Source organism: Ursus americanus, chromosome 3 (assembly GCF_024610735.1).
Source record: "Ursus americanus isolate L20-20 chromosome 3, mUrsAme1.1.p, whole genome shotgun sequence".
NCBI classification, from domain to species: domain Eukaryota; kingdom Metazoa; phylum Chordata; class Mammalia; order Carnivora; family Ursidae; genus Ursus; species Ursus americanus.
The window spans coordinates 50,961,323-50,981,560 of NC_142129.1; the positions used below are offsets into that span (position 1 = coordinate 50,961,323).

The 20,238-nt window shown below is 37.8% G+C and overlaps 1 protein-coding gene across 4 annotated transcripts in view; it reads right to left on the minus strand.

Moving 5' to 3' along the window:
• The window catches only part of NUP42 (nucleoporin 42), a 32,704-nt gene that overhangs the window by 5,561 nt on the left and 6,905 nt on the right, over positions 1–20,238 (minus strand). For 2 of the 4 annotated variants that reach the window (XM_045793042.2, XM_045793043.2), the window contains 4 exons: positions 17,300–17,376; positions 16,466–16,552; positions 13,274–13,358; positions 4,448–5,319 (listed from right to left, as the gene is read on the minus strand). In XM_045793042.2, coding sequence (XP_045648998.1) covers positions 4,742–5,319; positions 13,274–13,358; positions 16,466–16,552; positions 17,300–17,376 — 827 coding nt within the window. In that variant the 3' untranslated portion in view covers positions 4,448–4,741. Of the gene's footprint in view, positions 1–1,479; positions 5,320–13,273; positions 13,359–16,465; positions 16,553–17,299; positions 17,377–20,238 lie in introns of those variants that run through there. The other 2 variants (XR_015723934.1, XM_045793041.2) reach the window with 2 other exon arrangements.

Sequence of the window (20,238 nt, forward strand, 5' to 3'; positions counted from 1 at the left end):
CACACACACAAACTGTTACAATTAATAATTTTAACAAAGTAGCAGGATACAAAGTCAACACACAAAAATCAGTTACATTTATATACACTACCAATAATTAATCCAAAAAGGAAATTAAGAAAATAATCCCATTACTATGGCATCAAAATGGGTAAAATATTTAGGAATAAACATAACCAAGGAGGTGAAAGACTTGTACACTGAAAACTATAAAGCATTGCTAAAAGAAAAGAAAGAGGATACAAAGGAATGGAGACATCCTGTGCTTATGGATTGGGAGACTTAATATTGTTAAAATATGTATACTATCCAAAATGATGTAAAGATTCAGTGCAATCCATATTAAATTCCAATGGCAATTTTTTTTTTGCAGTAGAAAAAAATCCTAAAATTTATATGGAATCTTAAAATATCCCAAATATCCAAAACAATCTTGAAAAAGAAGAACAAAATTGGCAGCCTCACAATTCCTGATTTCAAAACATAATACAATGAAACACTAATTAAGACAGTGTGGTACTGGTATAAAGGCAGATGTATACACCAACAAAACAGAATAGAACCCAGAAACAAACCCTTAGTTATATACCCTAATAATTTTTGACAAAGGTGCCAAGACTAGAAAATGGGGAAAGGACAGTTTCTTCAACAAATAGTACTGGGATACCTAGATATCCACATGCAAAAAAAATGAAGCTGGACTCCTACCTTACGCCATATACATAAATTAAAATGGATTAAAGACCTAAACGTAAGACCTAAAGCTATACAATTCCTAGAAGAAAACAGGAAAAAAGCAAGACACTGGAGTTGGCAATGATTTCTTGAATATAATACCAAAAGTACAGTCAACAGAAACAAAAATAGACAAAAGGAACTACATCAAACCTAAAAACTTCTATATGTCAAAGGAAACAGAGTAAAGAGGCAGTCTATGAAATAAGAGAAAATATTTGCAAATCATATATCTGATAAAGGGTTAATATCCAAACTATACAGAGAATTTCTATAATTCAACAAGAAAACAAATAACTGGATTAAAAAATAGGCAAAGAAGGTGCCTGGGTGACTTACTCTGTTAAGCAGTCAACTCTTGGTTTTGGCTCAGATCATGATCTCAGGGTCCTGGGATACAGCCCTGCTCTGATAGAGCGTGTCAGGCTCCGTGCTCAGCAAGGAGTCTGCCTGTGGATTCTCTCTCTTCTTCTGCCTTTTTTTTTTTTTAAGATATTTATTTATTTATTTATTTATTTATTTATTTATTTATTTGAGAGAGACTAAGTGAGAGAGAAAGCGAGAGCGAGCGCACAAGCTGGGGGAGAGGCAGAGGAAGAGGGACAAGCAGAGCCCCCGCTGAGCAGGGAGCCCAATGTGGGGCTTGATCCCAGGGCCTAGGATCATGACCTGAGCCAAAGGCAGATGCTTAACCGACTGAACCACCCAGATGCCCCTAAATAAATCATTTAAAAAAATTAAAAATAGGTGAAAGGCTTTAATAGACTGTTCTCCAAGGAAAATATACAAATGGCCAATAAGCAATTGAAAAGATGCTTAACATCACTAATTGTAAGAGAAATGCAAATCACATCAACAAGATATCACCTCACACCTATTAGGATGGCTACTATCAAGACAAGAAAATAAGTGTTGGGGAGGACATGGAGAAATCGGAACCCTGTTGATAGGAATGTAGAATGGTGCAGCTGCTATGAAAAGTGGCATATAGGTTCAACACACTAAACATGAGTTGCCGTTGACTCAGCAATCCCACTTCTAGGTACATATCCAAAAGAATTCAAAGCAGGATCTCAGTGAGATATTTGCACACCCATTTTCACTGTAGCATTATTTACAGTAGCCAAGAGGTGTAAGCAACCCAAATTCCATCAACAGATGAATGGATAAAGAAAATGTGGTTCATACAAACAATGGAATAGTTTCAGTGTTCTGTAGTTCTAGAGACCTGTTACACAACAACGTGAATGTTGTACACGCTACTTAACACTACTAAACTATACACTTAAAAATAATTATGATGGTAAATGTAATGCTATGCGGGGGCTTTTTTACAGTAAAAAATGTGAGCTATTATTAACTTTTAGGCTTTCCTTTCCCCATGAATATACACTTCCCCCCAAAATTGGACCACATTGTGCTTGGGATTTTATAATAGGCTTTTGCCCATTGACTACAGAATAAAAGCCTTTCCAAGTTATTCCCTATTCTTTTAGGTCATTTAGAAAGGTTGTCTAGTATTCCAATATATGAATCTACCATAATTAACAGATTTCCTGTTGCTGGACAGTAGATTAAATTATTTTATCCTTAGGAGTAATACTGTGTACATGTTATGCCTTTTAAATAGCATTAATATCAGCTGTTTTCTCTCTCCTCTTCTAATCAGCTCTCAGCTGTTACAACCAAGCTAGCTTAATCAGTTTACTTGTAATAAAACCTTGTTTGCAATTCTGTCATTTGCTCCCATTCTAGGTAAACAGCTGTTGCAGCAGCTGTTAAGGGAGGCGGTTTTTGCTTATTTGGGGGTATGCTTTCCAGTTAGACCAGCTCTCCCAGAATTGGTTCTTGCCTCACTGAATAAATCCAGATGGTGGCACATACTCTTGTGGTTGCTTTTTCCCCTTCCACTCCCTCTCAGGGTCTTAAAACCCAGTCTACCTGGCCACCACCTCATTGGTAGCTGTTTCTGATTTTCTGAAGCCCTGCAGCCCCTTAGCTAGGTCTAGGAGTTCAGACCTTCTTGGCCTCCTGATACAGTATGCATGCATACTGCTGGTTTCTACTTTGTGAACTCCTTCGCTTTAGTTTCTCACACTTTTGGGTAACCCATAGCGCTTATTTGTGCTTTTTGACAACTGCACTATTTGACCACCTTGGATCTAAGTTCACCACGTTGTGTGTGTGTGCATGTGCGCACACGCACAAGCACATAAAATAGACTTCAACAATTACAACAAAACTCACAAATCGCATATTACTAAGTAGCCTAAATGCAGCTAGATAGGCTCCTGTTTCCCAAACTTGCTTATAGAATCTCATAAAACACTTGGTAAAAAAGACGTCCCCAGGCCTAGCCTAGTGGCTATATTATTCTGGATAGGTAATTTAACAAATACCTTGGGTGCCTGGGTGGCTCAGTTGTTAAGCATCTGCCTTCGGCTCAGGTCATGATTCCAAAGTCCTGGGATCGAGTCCTGCATCGGGCTCCCTGCTCAGCGGGAAGCCTGCTTCTTCCTCTCCCACTCCCCCTGCTTGTGTTCCCTCTCACTGTCTGTCAAATAAATAAAATCTTAAAAAAAACCCACCAAAACCCCCACAAATACCTCATGTAATGCTTATAATCAGGCAAATTTAGAAACACTACATCCTTAATTTGCATCCTTAGAGCCTCCAGGCCACTGGTAAGTTTGACTGGGACTCACAGGAGACTGGTAAGCCTGGTAGCATAGCGTTTATTCCATCACATAGGAAAATCCTAGGAGTGAACTATAAGTTGGAATAAACATTGGAAACTCTTTAGAGCTTGAGACCAAAGCAGGAACTTAGAATCTTTTTACTCTTTCTATACCAAGGACGGTTGCAAAAATACACCCCTTGGCTACAGATTCTATCCCAAATTTTCGGTTTCCAGAAGTGTTAGCTGGGAGTCATACAGTTCTTTGAAAGAAGTAACATAGAATCTGGATCCTCTGATGACTGAATTCTCTGCATAAACACTAAAATCATTTGGGGTGCATATCTTTTAGTAGGAAAGATTCTATTTTCACATTAAAAAATCAGCTCAATCCCAGATCTGTGTCAGGTAACTGTTCTGTAGTGGAAGCTATGTCATTATGTAGGCTTGAGAGAGGAGAACAGACCTCTGACACATAAGCCTCAACTCATGACAAGTCTTTGGCTTCTTGGATCAACTGTATGTATACATACAAGATATTACTCTTTCAATCTGAGGGAACAGGGAGATCAAAACATGTCTGAGAATTCTAACAGAAGCTCACCAGAGCTGGTGCGTCCTGATCCCACTACATATTGTTCACATGAGACCACAATTTCCATCGCTCCTACAATCTGCCAACTTGATGGGATATGAGGAATAAATAGAATTATACAAAGTTAGGCCCCGATAAAAATCGGTCTAAAATTGTTGAAGAAAACTCAAATGGCGGTCCATGAGAGAGTCAAAATTGAAGGAGGAACAAAATTATGAGGAGAAATGCCTTGTAGGTCTGAAAAATAAAAAGAAATTTAACAACTGTCATTTCTCTGGGAGAATTTTCTTTAACATGAAGGATAGTCATGCTACTGATGTTTATTTGGTAAGTAAGCTAAATATTTAAGCATTTTCCCCCCTAATGGCTTTAGAAATGATCTCCTTCCTAAAAAAAATGTTTAAAGGTAAACCTTTAAAGGGTAAGACAGTAAAGTGATATAGAATGAGAAAAGCACTTTATTCAGTGCACACTGACAGCTTTTTTTCAATTCCATTCATAATTAAAGTTAAGAAAAAACCCAAACTCTTGCTGAGTATTTTTATGCCTTACTTAGAAGAAAGTATTGAATTTCAAGACCCCTAAAGTTATTAATGAAAGCTTATATTCCTTATAAGTATATATGTACATATATACATATATACATATATATTTGAACCACTCAAAGCAATTTTATACAAACCACTCAAAAACAATTTTAAGGGATGTTCTTTTCTGTATTTAAAATTGTCCTTTCAAATATTTAGAAGTTCCGTAGGTGGTGGCTTTAAAGGAATTTTTCCCAGAGTAAATTTCTTGGATTGAAATTGCTCCAGTTCTTCTCCTGTTAGTTGATCCTTGGGTGTGAATAAATCATTATCTGTTGTAGTGCTACCATTTGAGACTGGGAGAGAGGTGGATATGCTACTATTTCCAAAGGTGTTGCCAGATGACTTGGAAAAAGCAGTGTGAGAATGTGAGCCTAGACTACCAAAACCAGCCACAGAACTGCCACTTCCAAACGCTGGGGCCCCTGGAGCTCCAAAAGAGCCTGCTGCCATGGAAGCTGGAAATCCTGAAAATCCAGGTGATCCAAAACCAGAAGCTGCAGGAGTTTTGAAAGAAAATGAAGCAGCAGATGTGACTGCAGGTTTCCCAAATGCAAACGTTGGAGCAGAAGTAGTGATGGCAGAACTGGCAGAGGATGCAGCTCCGAATGCTGGAGGATTCCCGAACACAGAAGGACTTCCAGAAGGGGCAGAGGCAAATCCAGAGCTTGGTTTAAAACTAAAATTCTGAGCATTAGCACTGCTTCTGTTATTCACTGGAAAACCTACAAAAAAACAGAAAAAGGAAAAAAATAACCTATTATAGTCAGAAAATGTAGCCATATTAACCACCCCTCCTTTTTTCCCTTATTTCTGCCATGTTTGGATGTTAAGAAGCTTATTGGATGGAAGGAAAAGTGAAAGTAAGAAGCTAGAACAAACCCACTAAACCCTGTTGTCCTATCTTTCTGCTGTACTGATCTCACTTGATTGTCCTCACTCATGGAGACAGCTTTGAGAAACCTCTGGGATTAGGAGGTGGACTTTCACCTTCTGCCTCAACCCCAAATAAATCAGCTACATCCATTAGCAAAGAAGTAACTCTTTCCTTAGCTATATTCTTTTAAGCAAATGTAGAGTGGTCACTTCATCTCAGTTTCCTCCTGTATAAATGGAATGATTCTCAAGTCCCTTCCAGCTCTCAACTAAGATGAATCTGATGAAATCCTACTTTAATAATTGACATCTCTAGTTTTTGGGTAAAATTTTTCCTGAGTTGCCATTTTTATTTTTATACTTTTTATGACAGTTCAAACACCTCAGTCCTAATTTGCCTTTTTGTCTCTGTGAACCACTGTTTACCTCTGTATCCTAATTTAAAACAATTTTTCTTTTAAAGTAAAAAAAAAAAGGTGATATAGTACTGTCACTTGAGACAATACTATACTGTTATGCACAGTGAAAAGAAGGTCCTCAACGTGCTGCTACCATAGCTACTATGTATTCCTATAAAACTTTTGAAAACCATTCCTAAAATATACTTTGAAAGCTGGAGCCATAGGGTCTTTCAAAAAACGTGCCCAGTCTGACCCCTACTTCACTAAAGATTGATGAGACAAATTCTTTGAAGCTCCATTATAGAAGGTAGTAGAATCTGCAAGAATGATTTAAAAATCACTTAAAGAGAGGGAGGAAGGTGGTGGAGGAGTAGGAGACCTTAGTTTTGTCCGGTCCCTGGAATTCAGCTAGATAGCTAGCTAAAAAATCATTCTCAACACTGGTGAACTCAAGTGGAGAACAAAGAAAAAAATTGCTGCAATTCTACAAATAGAAAAGTGACCACTTTCTGCAAGGTAGGAGATGCGGAGAGCTGAATCTAAGGTGATGTATCAGAAGATAAACCGCAGGGGGAGGGAGCCTCTGCAAGCCAGCTACCCGAAAGTGATAGAGCAGGGGAGTGCAAAATGAGAACTTTTAGAAGTCTGCTCAGGTGAGGCACATCCTTGCCTGAAAGGAGCTCAAGTGGTGAAGTGGGGCAGAATCCTAGGTGGGACAGTGTGATCTCAGGATCCCAGGGGACACAGGAAGACCTGAGTGCGGCAGAGTTCCCAAGCATCAGAGTGGGGAAGCCAGCTGCAAACTTCAAGCTCGGGAGTGGGCTTTCTGCTAGGTGTTGCCATAAACCGCGAACTGTGGTACAGTCGGGCGACCGTTCTCTGAGCAGGGGCTCAGGAAGCAGCAGAACTGTGGCGAGACCCCCCGCTTCTTCCCCCAGGAAGGAGTGGTGCACGTGTGAGCCCCAGGAGTCTGCAGGGTTTGGAGACTTGAAACAGAGTTGCATGCCTGAGATACAAACACTCAGTCACAGGCTGGGGGAGCACAGAGTGCTAGCAGAGACCAGGGAGACAGCTTTTCGCTGAGGGTGCACTGAAGAGTTGGGGGTGTGAGCTTTCAGCTCTGGGGCTGGAGATCAGGAGGCCACCATTTTCATTCTCATCCTCTAACACAGCATGGAAAGCCTTCGGGGAACAAAAGCCACATAGAGCAATCTGGAGGACTTACATTTAGCCTGGCCCCCTGGCAAGGGCAGAACAATTCTGTCCGGAACAAAGACATCTGAGAATCGGTGCAACAGGCCCCTCCCCCAGAAGATCACGAAGAACATCCAACTAAGACCAAGTTTACCCATCACAGAGAACTGCAAAATTTCAGTGCTAGGGGAAAATAGTATATAGAATTTGTGGTATTTTCTCATGATTCTTCAGTTTTTCAATTTTTTTAAAATACTTTATTTATTTATTTAACAGAAAGAGAAAGAGAGAGAGAGAGAGCATGTGTACAAGCAGGGGGAGGGGCAGGCAGAGGGAGAGGGAGAAGCAGACTTCCCGCTGAGCAGGGAGCCTGATGTGGGGCTCGATCCGAGGACCCTGGGATCATGACCTGAGCTGAAGGCAGATGCTTAACTGACTGAGCCACCCAGGTGCCCTACAGTCTTTAAATTTTTTTTTTTCCTTTTTCCTTTTCAACCAACTTCTTATTTTATCAACACTTTTAAGTCTTTTTTAATTTTTATTTTTACATTACATTCTATCCTTTCATTATATTTAATCTGATTTTTGTACATACATAAGTTTTTCTTTCTTTACAATTTTGGGATCTAGTTTTCTAACAAACAGACCAAAATACCCAGGATCTCTTGTATTGCTCTGTTCTGTTCAGCTGTGTGATTATATTCTCTCTCCCTCTCTTTTTTAAATTTTCTGTTCGGTTTTGGGTCTCTTCTGATTTGTTTACTGTATATTTTTCTGGCATCATTTTTGCTATTTTAGTATTTTGTTCTCTCATTCATCTATTCTCCTATGGACAGAATGACAAGACAGAAAAACTCACCTCAAAAAAGAGAACAAGAGGCAGTACTGACTGCCAGGGACCTAATGTATGGATGTAAGTAAGATGTTGGAACTAGAGTTCAGAATAATGATTATAAAGATACTAGCTGGGCTTGAAAAAAGCATAAAAGACACTAGAGAATCCCTTTCTGGAGAAATAAAAGAACCAAAATCTAATCAAGTCGAAATCAAAAAGGCTATTAATAAGATGCAATAAAAAATGGAGGATCTAACAGGATTAATGAGGCAGAAGAGAGAATTAGTGATATAGAAGACAAAATGATGGAGAATTGGGGCGCCTGGGTGGCACAGCAGTTAAGCTTCTGCCTTCGGCTCAGGGCGTGATCCCGGCGTTATGGGATCGAGCCCCACATCAGGCTCCTCCGCTATGAGCCTGCTTCTTCCTCTCCCACTCCCCCTGCTTGTGTTCCCTCTCTCGCTGGCTGTCTCTATCTCTGTCGAATAAATAAATAAAATCTTTAAAAAAATGATGGAGAATAAAGAAGCTAAGAAAAAGAGAGATAAATAGCTACTGGATCACGAAGGGAGAATTCAAGAGATAAATGATACCATAAAGCAAAACAGTATTAGAATAACTGGGATCCCAGAAGAAGAGGAAGGGCAGGGGGGAAAAAGGCATATTTGAGCAAATCATAGCTGAGAACTTCCCTAATGTGGGGAACGGAACAGGCATTCAGGTCCAGGAGACACAGAAAACCCCCTCAATATCAATAAAAATAGGTCAACACTTGGACATATAATAGTGAAGCTTGCAAATTTCAGAGACAAAGAGAAAATCCTGAAAGCAACTCAGGACAAGAGGTCCTTAACCTATGAGGGTAGAAACACTCGACTGGCAGCAGACCTATGCACAGAGACCCAGCAGGCTTAGACTGGCATGATATATTCAGGGTGCTAAATAAGAAAAATATGCAGCCAAGAATACTTTATCCAGTAAGGCTGTCATTCAGCATAGACGGAGAGATAAAGAGCTTCTAGGACAAACAGAAACTAAAAGAATTTGTGATCACTAAACCAGCCTTGCAAGAAATATTAAAGGGGATCTTTAAGTGAAGAGAGAGCCCAAAAGTAACAAAGACCAGAAAGGAATAGAGACAATATACAGAAACAGTGACTTTATAGGTAATACAATGGCACTAAATTCATATCTTTCAACAGTTATTCTGAATATAAACGGGCTAAATGCCACAATCGAAGGACACAGGGTATCAGATTGGTTAAAAAAGCAAGACCCATCCATATGCTGTCCACAAGAGATTCATTTTAGACCCAAAGACACCTCCAGACTGAAAGTGAGGGGGTGGAGAACCATTTATTATGCTAATGAACATCAAAAGAAAGCTGGGGTGGCAATCCTTGTATCAGACAAATTAGATTTTAAACCAAAGACTGAAATAAGAGATAAGGAAGGACACTGTATCATAATTAAAGGGTCTATCCAACAAGAAGATCTAACAATTGTAACTATTTATGCCCCTAACATGGGAGCAGCTGTTTATATATAAAACAATAACAAAATCAAAGAAACACATTAATAATAATACAATAATAGTAGGGGACTTTAACACCCCACTCACTGCAATGGACAGATCATCTAAACAGAAGACCAACAAGAAAACAAGGGCTTTGAATGACACACTGGACCAGATGGATTTCACAGATATATACAGAGCATCCCATCCTAAAGCAACAGAAAACACATTCTTCTCAAGTGCACACGGAACACTCTCCAGAATAGATCATATACTGGGTCACAAATTAGGTCTCAATGGTACCAAAAGATTGGAATCATTCCCTGCATATTTTTAGACCACAATGCTGTGAAACTTGAACTCAACCGCAAGAGGAAAGTTGGAAATAACTCAAGTACATGGAGGCTAAAGGGCATCCCACTAAAGAATGAATGGGTCAACTAGGAAACTAAAGAAGAATTTAAAAAATTCATTGAAAAAAATGAAAATAAAAATACAACTGTTCAAAACCTTTGGGATGCAGCAAAGGTGGTCCTAAGAGGAAAGTATATAGCAATACAGGCCTTTCTCAAGAAACAAGAAAGGTCTCAAATACACAGCTTAACCTTAAACTTAAAAGAACTGGAGATAGAACAGCAAATAAAGCCTAAACCCAGGAGGAGAAGAGAATTAATAAAGATTAGAGCAGAAATCAATGAAATAGAAACCAAAAGAATAGCAGAACAGATCAATGAAACTGAGCTGGTTCTTTGAAAGAATTAATAAGATCGATAAACCCCTGGCCAGACTTATCAAAAAAGAGAAAGGAGCCAAATAAATAAAATCATGAATGAAAGATGAGAGATCACAACCAACACCGAAGAACTACAACTATAAGAACATATTATGAGCAACTATACGCCAACAAATTAGGCAATCTGGAAGAAATGGATGTATTCCTAGAGACACATTAACTACCAAAACTGAAACAGGAAGAAATAGAAAATCTGAACAGACCCATAACCAGCAAAGAAACTGAAGCAGTCACCAGAAATCTCCCAATCTCCCAACAAACAAGAGTCTAGGGCCAGATGTCTTCCCAGGGGAATTCTACCAAACATTTAAATAAGAACTAATAATGTCTATTCTTCTGAAGCTGTTTCAAAAAATAAAAATGGAAGGAAAACTTCCAAACTTGTTCTATGAGGCCAGCATTACCCTGACCCCACCAAAAAGGAAATTACAGACCAATAACCCTGATGAACATGGATGAAAAAATTCTTACCAAGACACTACCCAATAGGATCCAACAGTACATTAAAAGGACTATTCATCATGACTGTGTGGGATTTATTCCTGGGCTGCCAGGGTGGTTCAACATCCATAAATCAGGCAATGTGACACACTATATTAATAAAAGAAAGGACAAGAACCATATGATCTTCTCAATAGATGCAGAAAAGGCATTTGACAAAGTACAGCATCCTTTCTTGATTAAAACTCTTCACAGCATAGGGATAGAGGGAACATACCTCAATATCATAAAAGCCATCTGGTGAAAAGCACACCACGAATATGATTCTCAATGGGAAAAACTGAGAGCTTTTCCCCTAAGGTCAGGAACATGACAGGGATGTTCACTATCACCACTACTGTTGAACATAGTACTAGGAGTCCTAGTCCCAGCAATCACACAACAACAACAACAACAACAACAACAACAACAACAACAAATAAAAGGCATCTGAATTGGCAAAGTCAAACTCTCACTCTTTGCAGATGACATGATACTCTATGTGGAAAAACCAAAAGACTCCACCCCAAAATTGCTAGAATTCATACAGGAATTCAGCAGGATATAAAATCAATGCACGGAAATCAGTTGTATTTTCTATACACCAACAATGAGACAGAAGAAAAGAGAAATTAAGAAGTCAATCCCATTTACAATTGCACCAAAAACCATGAGATACCTAGGAATAAATCTAACCAAAGAAGCAAAGGATCTGTACTCAGAAAACTATGGAATACTCATGAAAGAAAGAGGAAGACACAAAGAAATGGAAAAAGTTCCATGCTCATGGACTAGAAGAACAAATATTTTAAAATGTCTATGCTACCTAGTGCAATCTATATATTTAATACAATCCCTATCCAAATATCATCAACTTTTCTTACAGAATTGGAACAAATAACCCTAAAATTTGTATGGAGCCAGAAAAGACCCTGAATAACCAAAGGAATGTTGAAAAAAAAAAAAAAAGCTGGTGGCATCACAATTCCGGACTTCAAGCCGTATTACAAAGCTGTAATCATAAAGACAGTATGGTACTGGCACAAAAACAGACAAACAAATCGATGGAACAGAATAGAAAACCCAGAAATCAACCCTCAACTCTATGGTCAACTAATTTTCGACAAAGCAGGAAAGAACATCCAATGGAAAAAAGTCTCTTCAACAAATGGTCTTGGAAAATTGGAAAGCCGTATGCAGAAGAATGAAACTGGATCATTTCCTCACACCATATACAAAAACAGACTCAAAATGGATGAAAGACCTAAATGTGAGACAGGAATCCATCAAAATTTTAGAGGAGAACACAAGCAACAACCTCTGTGACCTCAGCTGCAGAAACTTCTTGCTAGACACATCTCCAAAGGCAAGGGAATCAAAGGCAAAAATGAACTACTGGGACTCCATCAAGATAAAAAGCTTTTGCACAGCAAAGAAAACAGTCGACAAAACCAAAAGACAACTGACAGAATGGGAGAAGAATCTGCAAATATCTTATCAGAAAAAGGGCTAGTATTCAAAATCTATAAAGAACTTATCAAATTCAACACCCAAAGAACAAATAATCCAATCAAGAAATGGGCAGAAGACATGAACAGACATTTCTCCAAAGAAGATCCAAGTGGCCAACAGACACATGAAAAAATGCTCCACATCACTTGGCATTAGGTAAATAAAACCAAAACCTTGAGATACCACCTCACACCAGTCAGAATGGCTAAAATTAACAACTCAGGAAACAACAGATGTTGGCAAGGTTGTGGAGAAAGAAGAACCCTCTTACACTGTTGGTGGGAATGTAAGTTGGTGCAGCCACTCTGGAAAACAGTATGGAGGTTCCTCAAAAGTTAAAAATAGAGCTATCCTATGACCCAGCAACTGCACTACTGGGTATTTATTCAAAGGATACAAACACAGGGATTTGAAGGGGCACATGCACCCCAATGTTTATAGCAGCATTGTCCACAACAGCCAAACTATGAAAGAGCCCAGATGTCCATCGACAGATGAATGGATAAAGAAGATGTGGTATACATATACAATGGAATATTACTCAGCCATCAAAAAATATGAAACCTTGCCATTTGTAATGACATGGATGGAACTAGAGGGTATTATGCTAAGCGAAATAAGTCAATAAAAAAAAGAAGTCAATCAGAGAAAGACAATTATATGATTTCACTCATATGTGGAATTTAAGAAACAAAACAGGAGCATAGGGAAAGGGAAGGAAAATAAAACAACGAAATCAGAGAGAGACAAACCATAAGAGACTCTTAATCATAGGAAACAAACTGAGGGTTGCTGGAGGGGAGGGGGTTGGGGTAACTGGGTGATGGACATTAAGAAGGGCACGTGATGTAATGAGCATTGAGTGTTATATAAGACTGATGAATCATTGAACTCTACCTCTGAAACTAATAATACACTAAATGTTAATTAAATGAATCTAAACTTGAAAAAATAAAAATGTAAAAAAATAAAATAAAATGCCACTTAACACACCTTCAGACTTTATGATCTAAAACCTCTAAAATCCTATGTTTCTAAAATTAATGAAGTCTTGCATTACTTTAGCATTTACCTGGTGATCCAAATGTTACTGCTTGTGTACTGCCAAATCCAAATGCAGGTGCTGCTTGATTTACTCCATCCTTTATATCTGAGAGCTTTAAAAAAAAAGTAGGCAAATAATCAAGTAATTGATGAATAATTCTCAATTACCTTTTCTACACACTTTACAGCCAAATTCAACTTTAAAAATGTACACTTAAAAATATGTTTAACATAGAAAAATGCCCACAACATGAACATGCACAGAAAAAGATGGACCAATCTCAATGAGGTAAGAGCAACTGGCTAATGAATTATGGGTGATTTTAATTTTATTTATGCTTCTAAAATATTTTCTAAATTTCTTCAATGAATATATATTAAAATGAAAAATTTCTTCAATGAATATAATGTAAAATTAACAATACATTTCAGTGTCTATAACTTGATTATCAAGAAACCTAGATTTCACGTAGAGGGCCTTTAGAGGCTACCCAATCTACTTATTCTAATACTTGAACTGAAGTTGTTTCACAATTACATTAAAACCTTACTATTAAAATCTAGTAAACATTTCCTACTCCTGGAGAATACTTTCTGTTCTTGCTATTTTCTACTCTAGAAATGTCTTTCATCTCTGCATAACGAAATCTTTTTTTTTTTTAAAGATTTTATTTATTTGCTTTTTTTTTTTTTTAAAGATTTTATTTATTTATTCGACAGAGATAGAGACAGCCAGCGAGAGAGGGAACACAAGCAGGGGGAGTGGGAGAGGAAGAAGCAGGCTCATAGTGAAAGAGCCTGATGTGGGGCTCGATCCCAGAACTCCGGGATCACGCCCTGAGCTGAAGGCAGACGCTTAACCGCTGTGCCACCCAGGCGTCCCTAAAGATTTTATTTATTTACTTGATAGAGAGAGAGAGACAGCCAGCGAGACAGGGAACACAAGCAGGGGGAGTGGGAGAGGAAGAAGAAGGCTCCTAGCGGAGGAGCCTGATGTGGGGCTCGATCCCATAACGCCAGGATCACGCCCTGAGCTGAAGGCGGACGCTTAACCGCTGTGCCACCCAGGCGCCCCTGCATAATGAAATCTTAATCTCTCTTTCTTGCTTGCTTGCTTTCTTTCTTTTCTTTTCTTTTTTTTTGTTAAGATTTTATTTATTTATTTATTTATTTATTTATTTATTTATTTATTTATTTGAGAGAGAAAGCATGAGCGGGGAGGGGGGTGAGGGGCAGAGGGAGAGGGAGATGCAGACTCCCTGCTGAGCAGAGCCCGATGAGGGGCTTGATCCCAGGACCCTGAGATCATGACCTGAGCCAGACAGACACCCAAATAACTAAGCCACCTAGGTGCCCCTTTGATCTCCCTTTCGAGGAACTTTTCTCACTCTTTACCTCCAATAATCTTTTCCTAATCAATGCAAACAGATATCATTTCTCTCATTTGGAAGCCTCAATAGCATTTTATAAAAATCAACTTCATTGAGGTATAGTTTATATGCAATAAAATGAACCCGCCATATATATATATTTCAATGAGTTTTGACAAACTTACAGCCACCATCACAATCAAGATTTAAAACATCTCCATCACCTCTAAAAGATCCCTTGTGTTCCTTTTCAGTCAAGCCTCTCCCAAACCCTGGATACAGGGAACGACTCCTCTCCTATCACTATAGATGAGGCTTGTTTTCTTTTTTCTAAAGATTTTTAAAAATTTATTTATTTGAGAGAGAGAGAGTGAGCAGGAGGAAGAGGGAGAGAGAATCTGAAGCAGACCCTGCACTGAGCGCAAAGCCCCATGCAGGGCTTGATCTCACCACCCTGAGATAATGACCTGAGCTGAAATCAGGAGTCAGATGCTTAAATGACTGAGCCACCCAGGCACGCTGATGAAGTTTGTTTTATTTAGTTTTTCATATAAATGAAATCACATAGTATGCACTTTTTTTTTTTTTTTTTTGGTCTGGCTTCTCTCCCTCAGTGTAATATTCATTAACAGGTAAATAGATAAACATATTAAATACATACCACCCTAGATTAAAAGAACAAAGAATGAACTACTTGGCATAAAGAATGAATTACTGGGTGGCTCAGTCATTAAGCGTCTGCCTTCAGCTCAGGGCATGATCCCAGGGGCCTGGGATCGAGCCCCGCATTGGGCTCCCTGCTGCACTGGGAGCCTGCTTCTTCCTCTCCCACTCCCCCTGCTTGTGTTCCCTCTCTCACTGGCTGTCTCTCTGTCAAATAAATAAATAAAATCTTTAAAAAAAAAAAAAAGAATGAACTACTGATACATGCTAAGCCCCTTGTGGGTGGACTGTCCAAGACCCTCACCTATGCAGGGGCCCCTAGAAGGCTGGAAAAGTGCAAGGAACTTCTAACCCCAAGGGAAGTTCTGTAGTTCTTTGCACTCAGTTATCGCTTCTGCATTAGCAGTGGTGATGGTGGGCCACCTCTCACTCAGGGACAGAATACATCCAAGAAGTCCTACAAAATTTAAATGGCATCATAACAAACTAAACAGTGAAAAAAATTAGTTTACCCAAGAGTCTAACTGTTTAAGAAGTACATATTTAAGAAACGGTTGGGGTGCTGGAACTGTCACATAGTCATTTACTAAGTTAGGCAACTACAACTCTCATACCCTTTTCAGAAAAGCAGAAACATAAATCACCTGGGAAACTATAAAAATATTATTTCAAAATAAGGTTCTTAAGAAGTTTTTATGGGAATAAAACATCATAACTTTATCGACAGAGATAATGAATATGCTGCAGTCAGGACCATGTATCTTTGGAGACAAGTGGGTATATATGTACTAAAGGCATTTCTGTATAAGTCAGGGAACATATGGTGTTTTTTAGTCACAAAAGTATACATTAGTCTAAACGTGTATTCAGATCATTTTTCAGAGCAATTACTTTGTAAATGCTGATAACTATCTATATTTGAATTTATGTAGTATTTTCAAAACTAGACCACCAAAGTAAAAAACTCTACCCTAAAAATAGTTTTAGGAAAGCAGTTATCTGTGCTTTTCTGATTACGGAACAAAGAGAAAGCAATTCCAGGTCTGTGACTTTAAATGATGATACAGTTTTGAGAATGTGTCTATCATAATTCCTGACAGAGAATTTTAGTTTTGCTTTCCAAAGTGAAATTCTCTGCAAAAAGCAACAGATAAGATACTTCCCGTAGAAAACTCTCTAATACTCACCAAGGCTATGGTAGTTGATGTATTTAGATTCTTCAGTTCATTTATTCTGTTTCTCCACTGATTTATTAACTGTTGGAGGGAATTTAGCTGAAGAGAGAAGACAGAAAAATAATGAGTCAATTTTGAGTGTTTAAGTTTGTTTCTCCAACAACTTCATGTCTTTATTTGCCAAAATCACAAAAAGTTTATACAACATTTTATGGCCCATAACTTGCACAATTTGCCCAAGATGTTCCAGCTGTAGTTCCCTCCCTGTTCTCCAACTCCTTGTGTCACCTGGTTGAGAATCTCAAGTATGTGGCAGCACAGAGAGAGTTATATCTGGATGGGAGGCAAACATGTGTACTAGTTGAAATGCTTGATCATGACTGTAGACAACACAAAAATACAGCTTATGTCACTTCCTTTAGGCACCAAACTTATTCAAGCCCAGCTTTTTTATTTGTATTTTTTGACATACGTGGGAATGTTAATATGTATAAACAGACTTGTCTTTTTTCACTTTGTTTTTCTAGCATTCATCATGGTGTCTGCACCTAAGAGACGCTCCATAAATGTCAAATGATGAAAGGGTCTGACTTCTACAACTGATCGCTGGAAAATTTGTAATAAAAATAGTGACATTCCTAGTTATATAGTCAAAATATATTATTACCATTTTAGATAACCAACCAATTTCAAAGAAAGTAATTTAGAAAATAAAAAAAGCCTTGTCTTGAGAAAAATTTAGACCTCATCCACTTTGCCAACATACAAGCAAGCCACTATAAACAGAGAAGACAGTAATTAACAGCTAATCTGGTATCAAGGTAGATGAATAGGAAACAAACTTACATAACTCTGTAAGTTATTGCTGGTTAAGAAGTTATGGTATTCAAGCCTCAACTCCTCTGGTGAAATGTCTGTAAAACCTGAAGTGAGGAATCAATTGGAATCTTTAAAATAAATACCAATACTTTTAATAGTATAGTAAAGCTAGAAGTGCTAGACAAGAAAATATGCTGATGTTGATCATAAGAAAACTTTCATAATCATAAGGAAAAATTTCAAAGCCTATACTCTTATGTTGAACAAAGTATAAAATTAGAATAAAATATACTTGGATATCTGATTTTCAAAGGGGGAAATTTTCTAAAGATAAATGGAATGGAAGGAATAACAAAGAAAGAAAGGGTTGACCACATATACATTCAAAATTGTCTAAAAAATATTCTGTATGCCAGAAACTATAAGAAGCAAAATTAAAAGGCAAATGGTAAACTGAGAAAACCGTGATTGCAACATATATGATAGAAGAGCTAATGTCAATGTATAAATAGTACTTACAAATCAATAAGAAAAATAAGTTAATATGGGCGAAGACAATAAACACCCAACTCACAAAAAAATTCAAATAGCCAGTAAATAAGTGAAATAAAAAAGTTGATTTTAAAAATACAACTAAAAATAGAGATAAAATACTTTATTTAATGGCAAAAATTAAAAATGGATGGTATTTATTGTTATTAAGGGTGTGGTAAAATGGATATTCTCCTGAATTGCCTTTAAGGGAATGAAAAAGATACTTTTCTGGGAGGAAAATTATCAATAAGCATCAAGTGCCTTAAATATGTTCACACCTTCTGCCCTTAGTAGAATTTCTAGGATTTAACCTCAGGAAATAATTAGACATATAAACAAAGAGTTTTATATATGAAGATGTTCATTCTAGTATTTTTAGTAGTAGAGACAAACTGAAAACAACAAAGTAGAATACAAAACTAGACTATGATCTTAATTTTATATATTTATATGTATACAGGAAATATGGTTGTGTGTGCGTATTCTGAAAGAAAGACTTTAAAATGTAGTATTTGTTATCTCTATGAGATCAGGTGATCTTTCTTTTATTTACATATTTCTGTGTTTTTCAAGTTTTTTTATGGTAACAGCTGGTAAGTTTATAATTAGGAAAACTTTTAAGAAAGTTTAGGATGTTCAGGATATTTTCTACAGAGAATTAGCTTGTAACTCAGATATCACTAACTCCATGGACCCCACACCCCAGAATAAAGAAAAGACTAACCGTTCAAATCAGAACCTTGGATTCTCCTAATAACTTATCTTTATACCATCTTTATTAACTGTTCAGGCCAAAAAAATCTAGGAATCCCATTGCATTTCTCTTTCTTCACATCTAATTAATCAGCATCCTGCCAGTTCTTACTCTTAAAACGGAACATGGATTTGACCAATTCTGTCTCCACTACTAATAACTATAACCTGGGTAGTCACGAGCATTTATCTCCTAACTCATATCCTTGCCTCTATTTTGCTTCCCACCCCCGCCACTCCCTACACACCATTTCTTTTCATACAATCGTCCAAGTGAGTTTTTTCTAATCAGATCATGTCCTTCTCCTGCTTAAAGTTCCACATGGCTACCTAGTACAATTAGGCCCAACATGACCTGGCTTCTGGCTGACTCCACGGCGTTATGTCCTCTGACTCTTTCCCTAGTTCACTCTCCTCCAGCGGTTCAGGTCTCACTGGTCCTCAAACTTGCCAATCTTATTCCTACAAGGGCCTATGCACTAGTTATTCCTATTGCCAGGAATGTTTTCCCCAAATATTCCAATAAGTGACACCTTCTTTTCACTTACGACTCAGCTTCAATACTGTCTCCTAAGAATGGATAACCACCCTAACTAAAGGAATACTGTCCCTCCAGTTACTTTCTCCTCCTTCCAGTTGTTCCTCCTCTGAACCACAGGACATGGAAAATTATGTGACTATTTTCTCAATTCTCTCAAGGGGACAAAAGTAGTATCATTTTAGATGCACAGGAAAAGTTAATTCATTATAATTGATGTCTAAGGACAGCAGCTGGGAGCCTTGGTTGCTCAGTAGGTTAGGTGTCTACTTTTGGCTCAGGTCATAATCCTAGGGTCCTGGGATTGAGTCCTGCATCGGGCTCCCTGCTCAGCAGGCAGTCTGCTTCTCCCTCTACCTCTCCCTGCTGCTCGTGATCTCTCTCTTTCTCCCTCTCTCTCAAATAAATAAAATCTTAAAAAAAAAAATCAGGACAGCAGTTCTCCAACTTTTTAGTCTCAAGACCCAAATATGTTCTCAAAAATCATTAAACAATCCCAAAGAGCTTTTGTTTACATAGGTTATATATGTCAATATTTACCATATTTAAAATGAAAAATAAGAAATATAGAACATATTTATTAATTCACATAAAAATAAGAAACCAGGGCATCTGGGTGGAACAGTCGGTTGATCGTCCAACTCTTCATTTTGGCTCAGGTCATGATCTCAGGGTTGTGGGATCGAGCCCTGTGTCATGCTCCACACTCAGCTTGGAGTCTACTTGAGATTCTCTTTCTCCCCCTCTTCCTCTGCCACTCCCCCTGCATGTACTCTCTCTCTCTCTCAAATATATAAATCTTAAAAAAAAGGAACCAATTACACATCAACATAAATGAAGACTATTTTTCAAGCAAAAAATAAAAACTTAGTGAGATGAGCATCATTGTCTTATGTTTGTAAATTTTTTTATATATACCTTAATTTAAGAATATTTTATTGCTAAAAAATGTTAACCCTCTTCTGAACTTTCAGTGAGTCATCAGCTTTTTGCTGAAAGGGAAAGAGTCAGAGGTCTGTTTGTAAATTTTTTTAACGTTTGACTTTAATAGAAGACTGCTGGATTATTACATCTGCTTCTACATTCAATCTGTTGTAATATTCTTCTTTCACACTACACCAAAACTTGACAGGTTGTAATT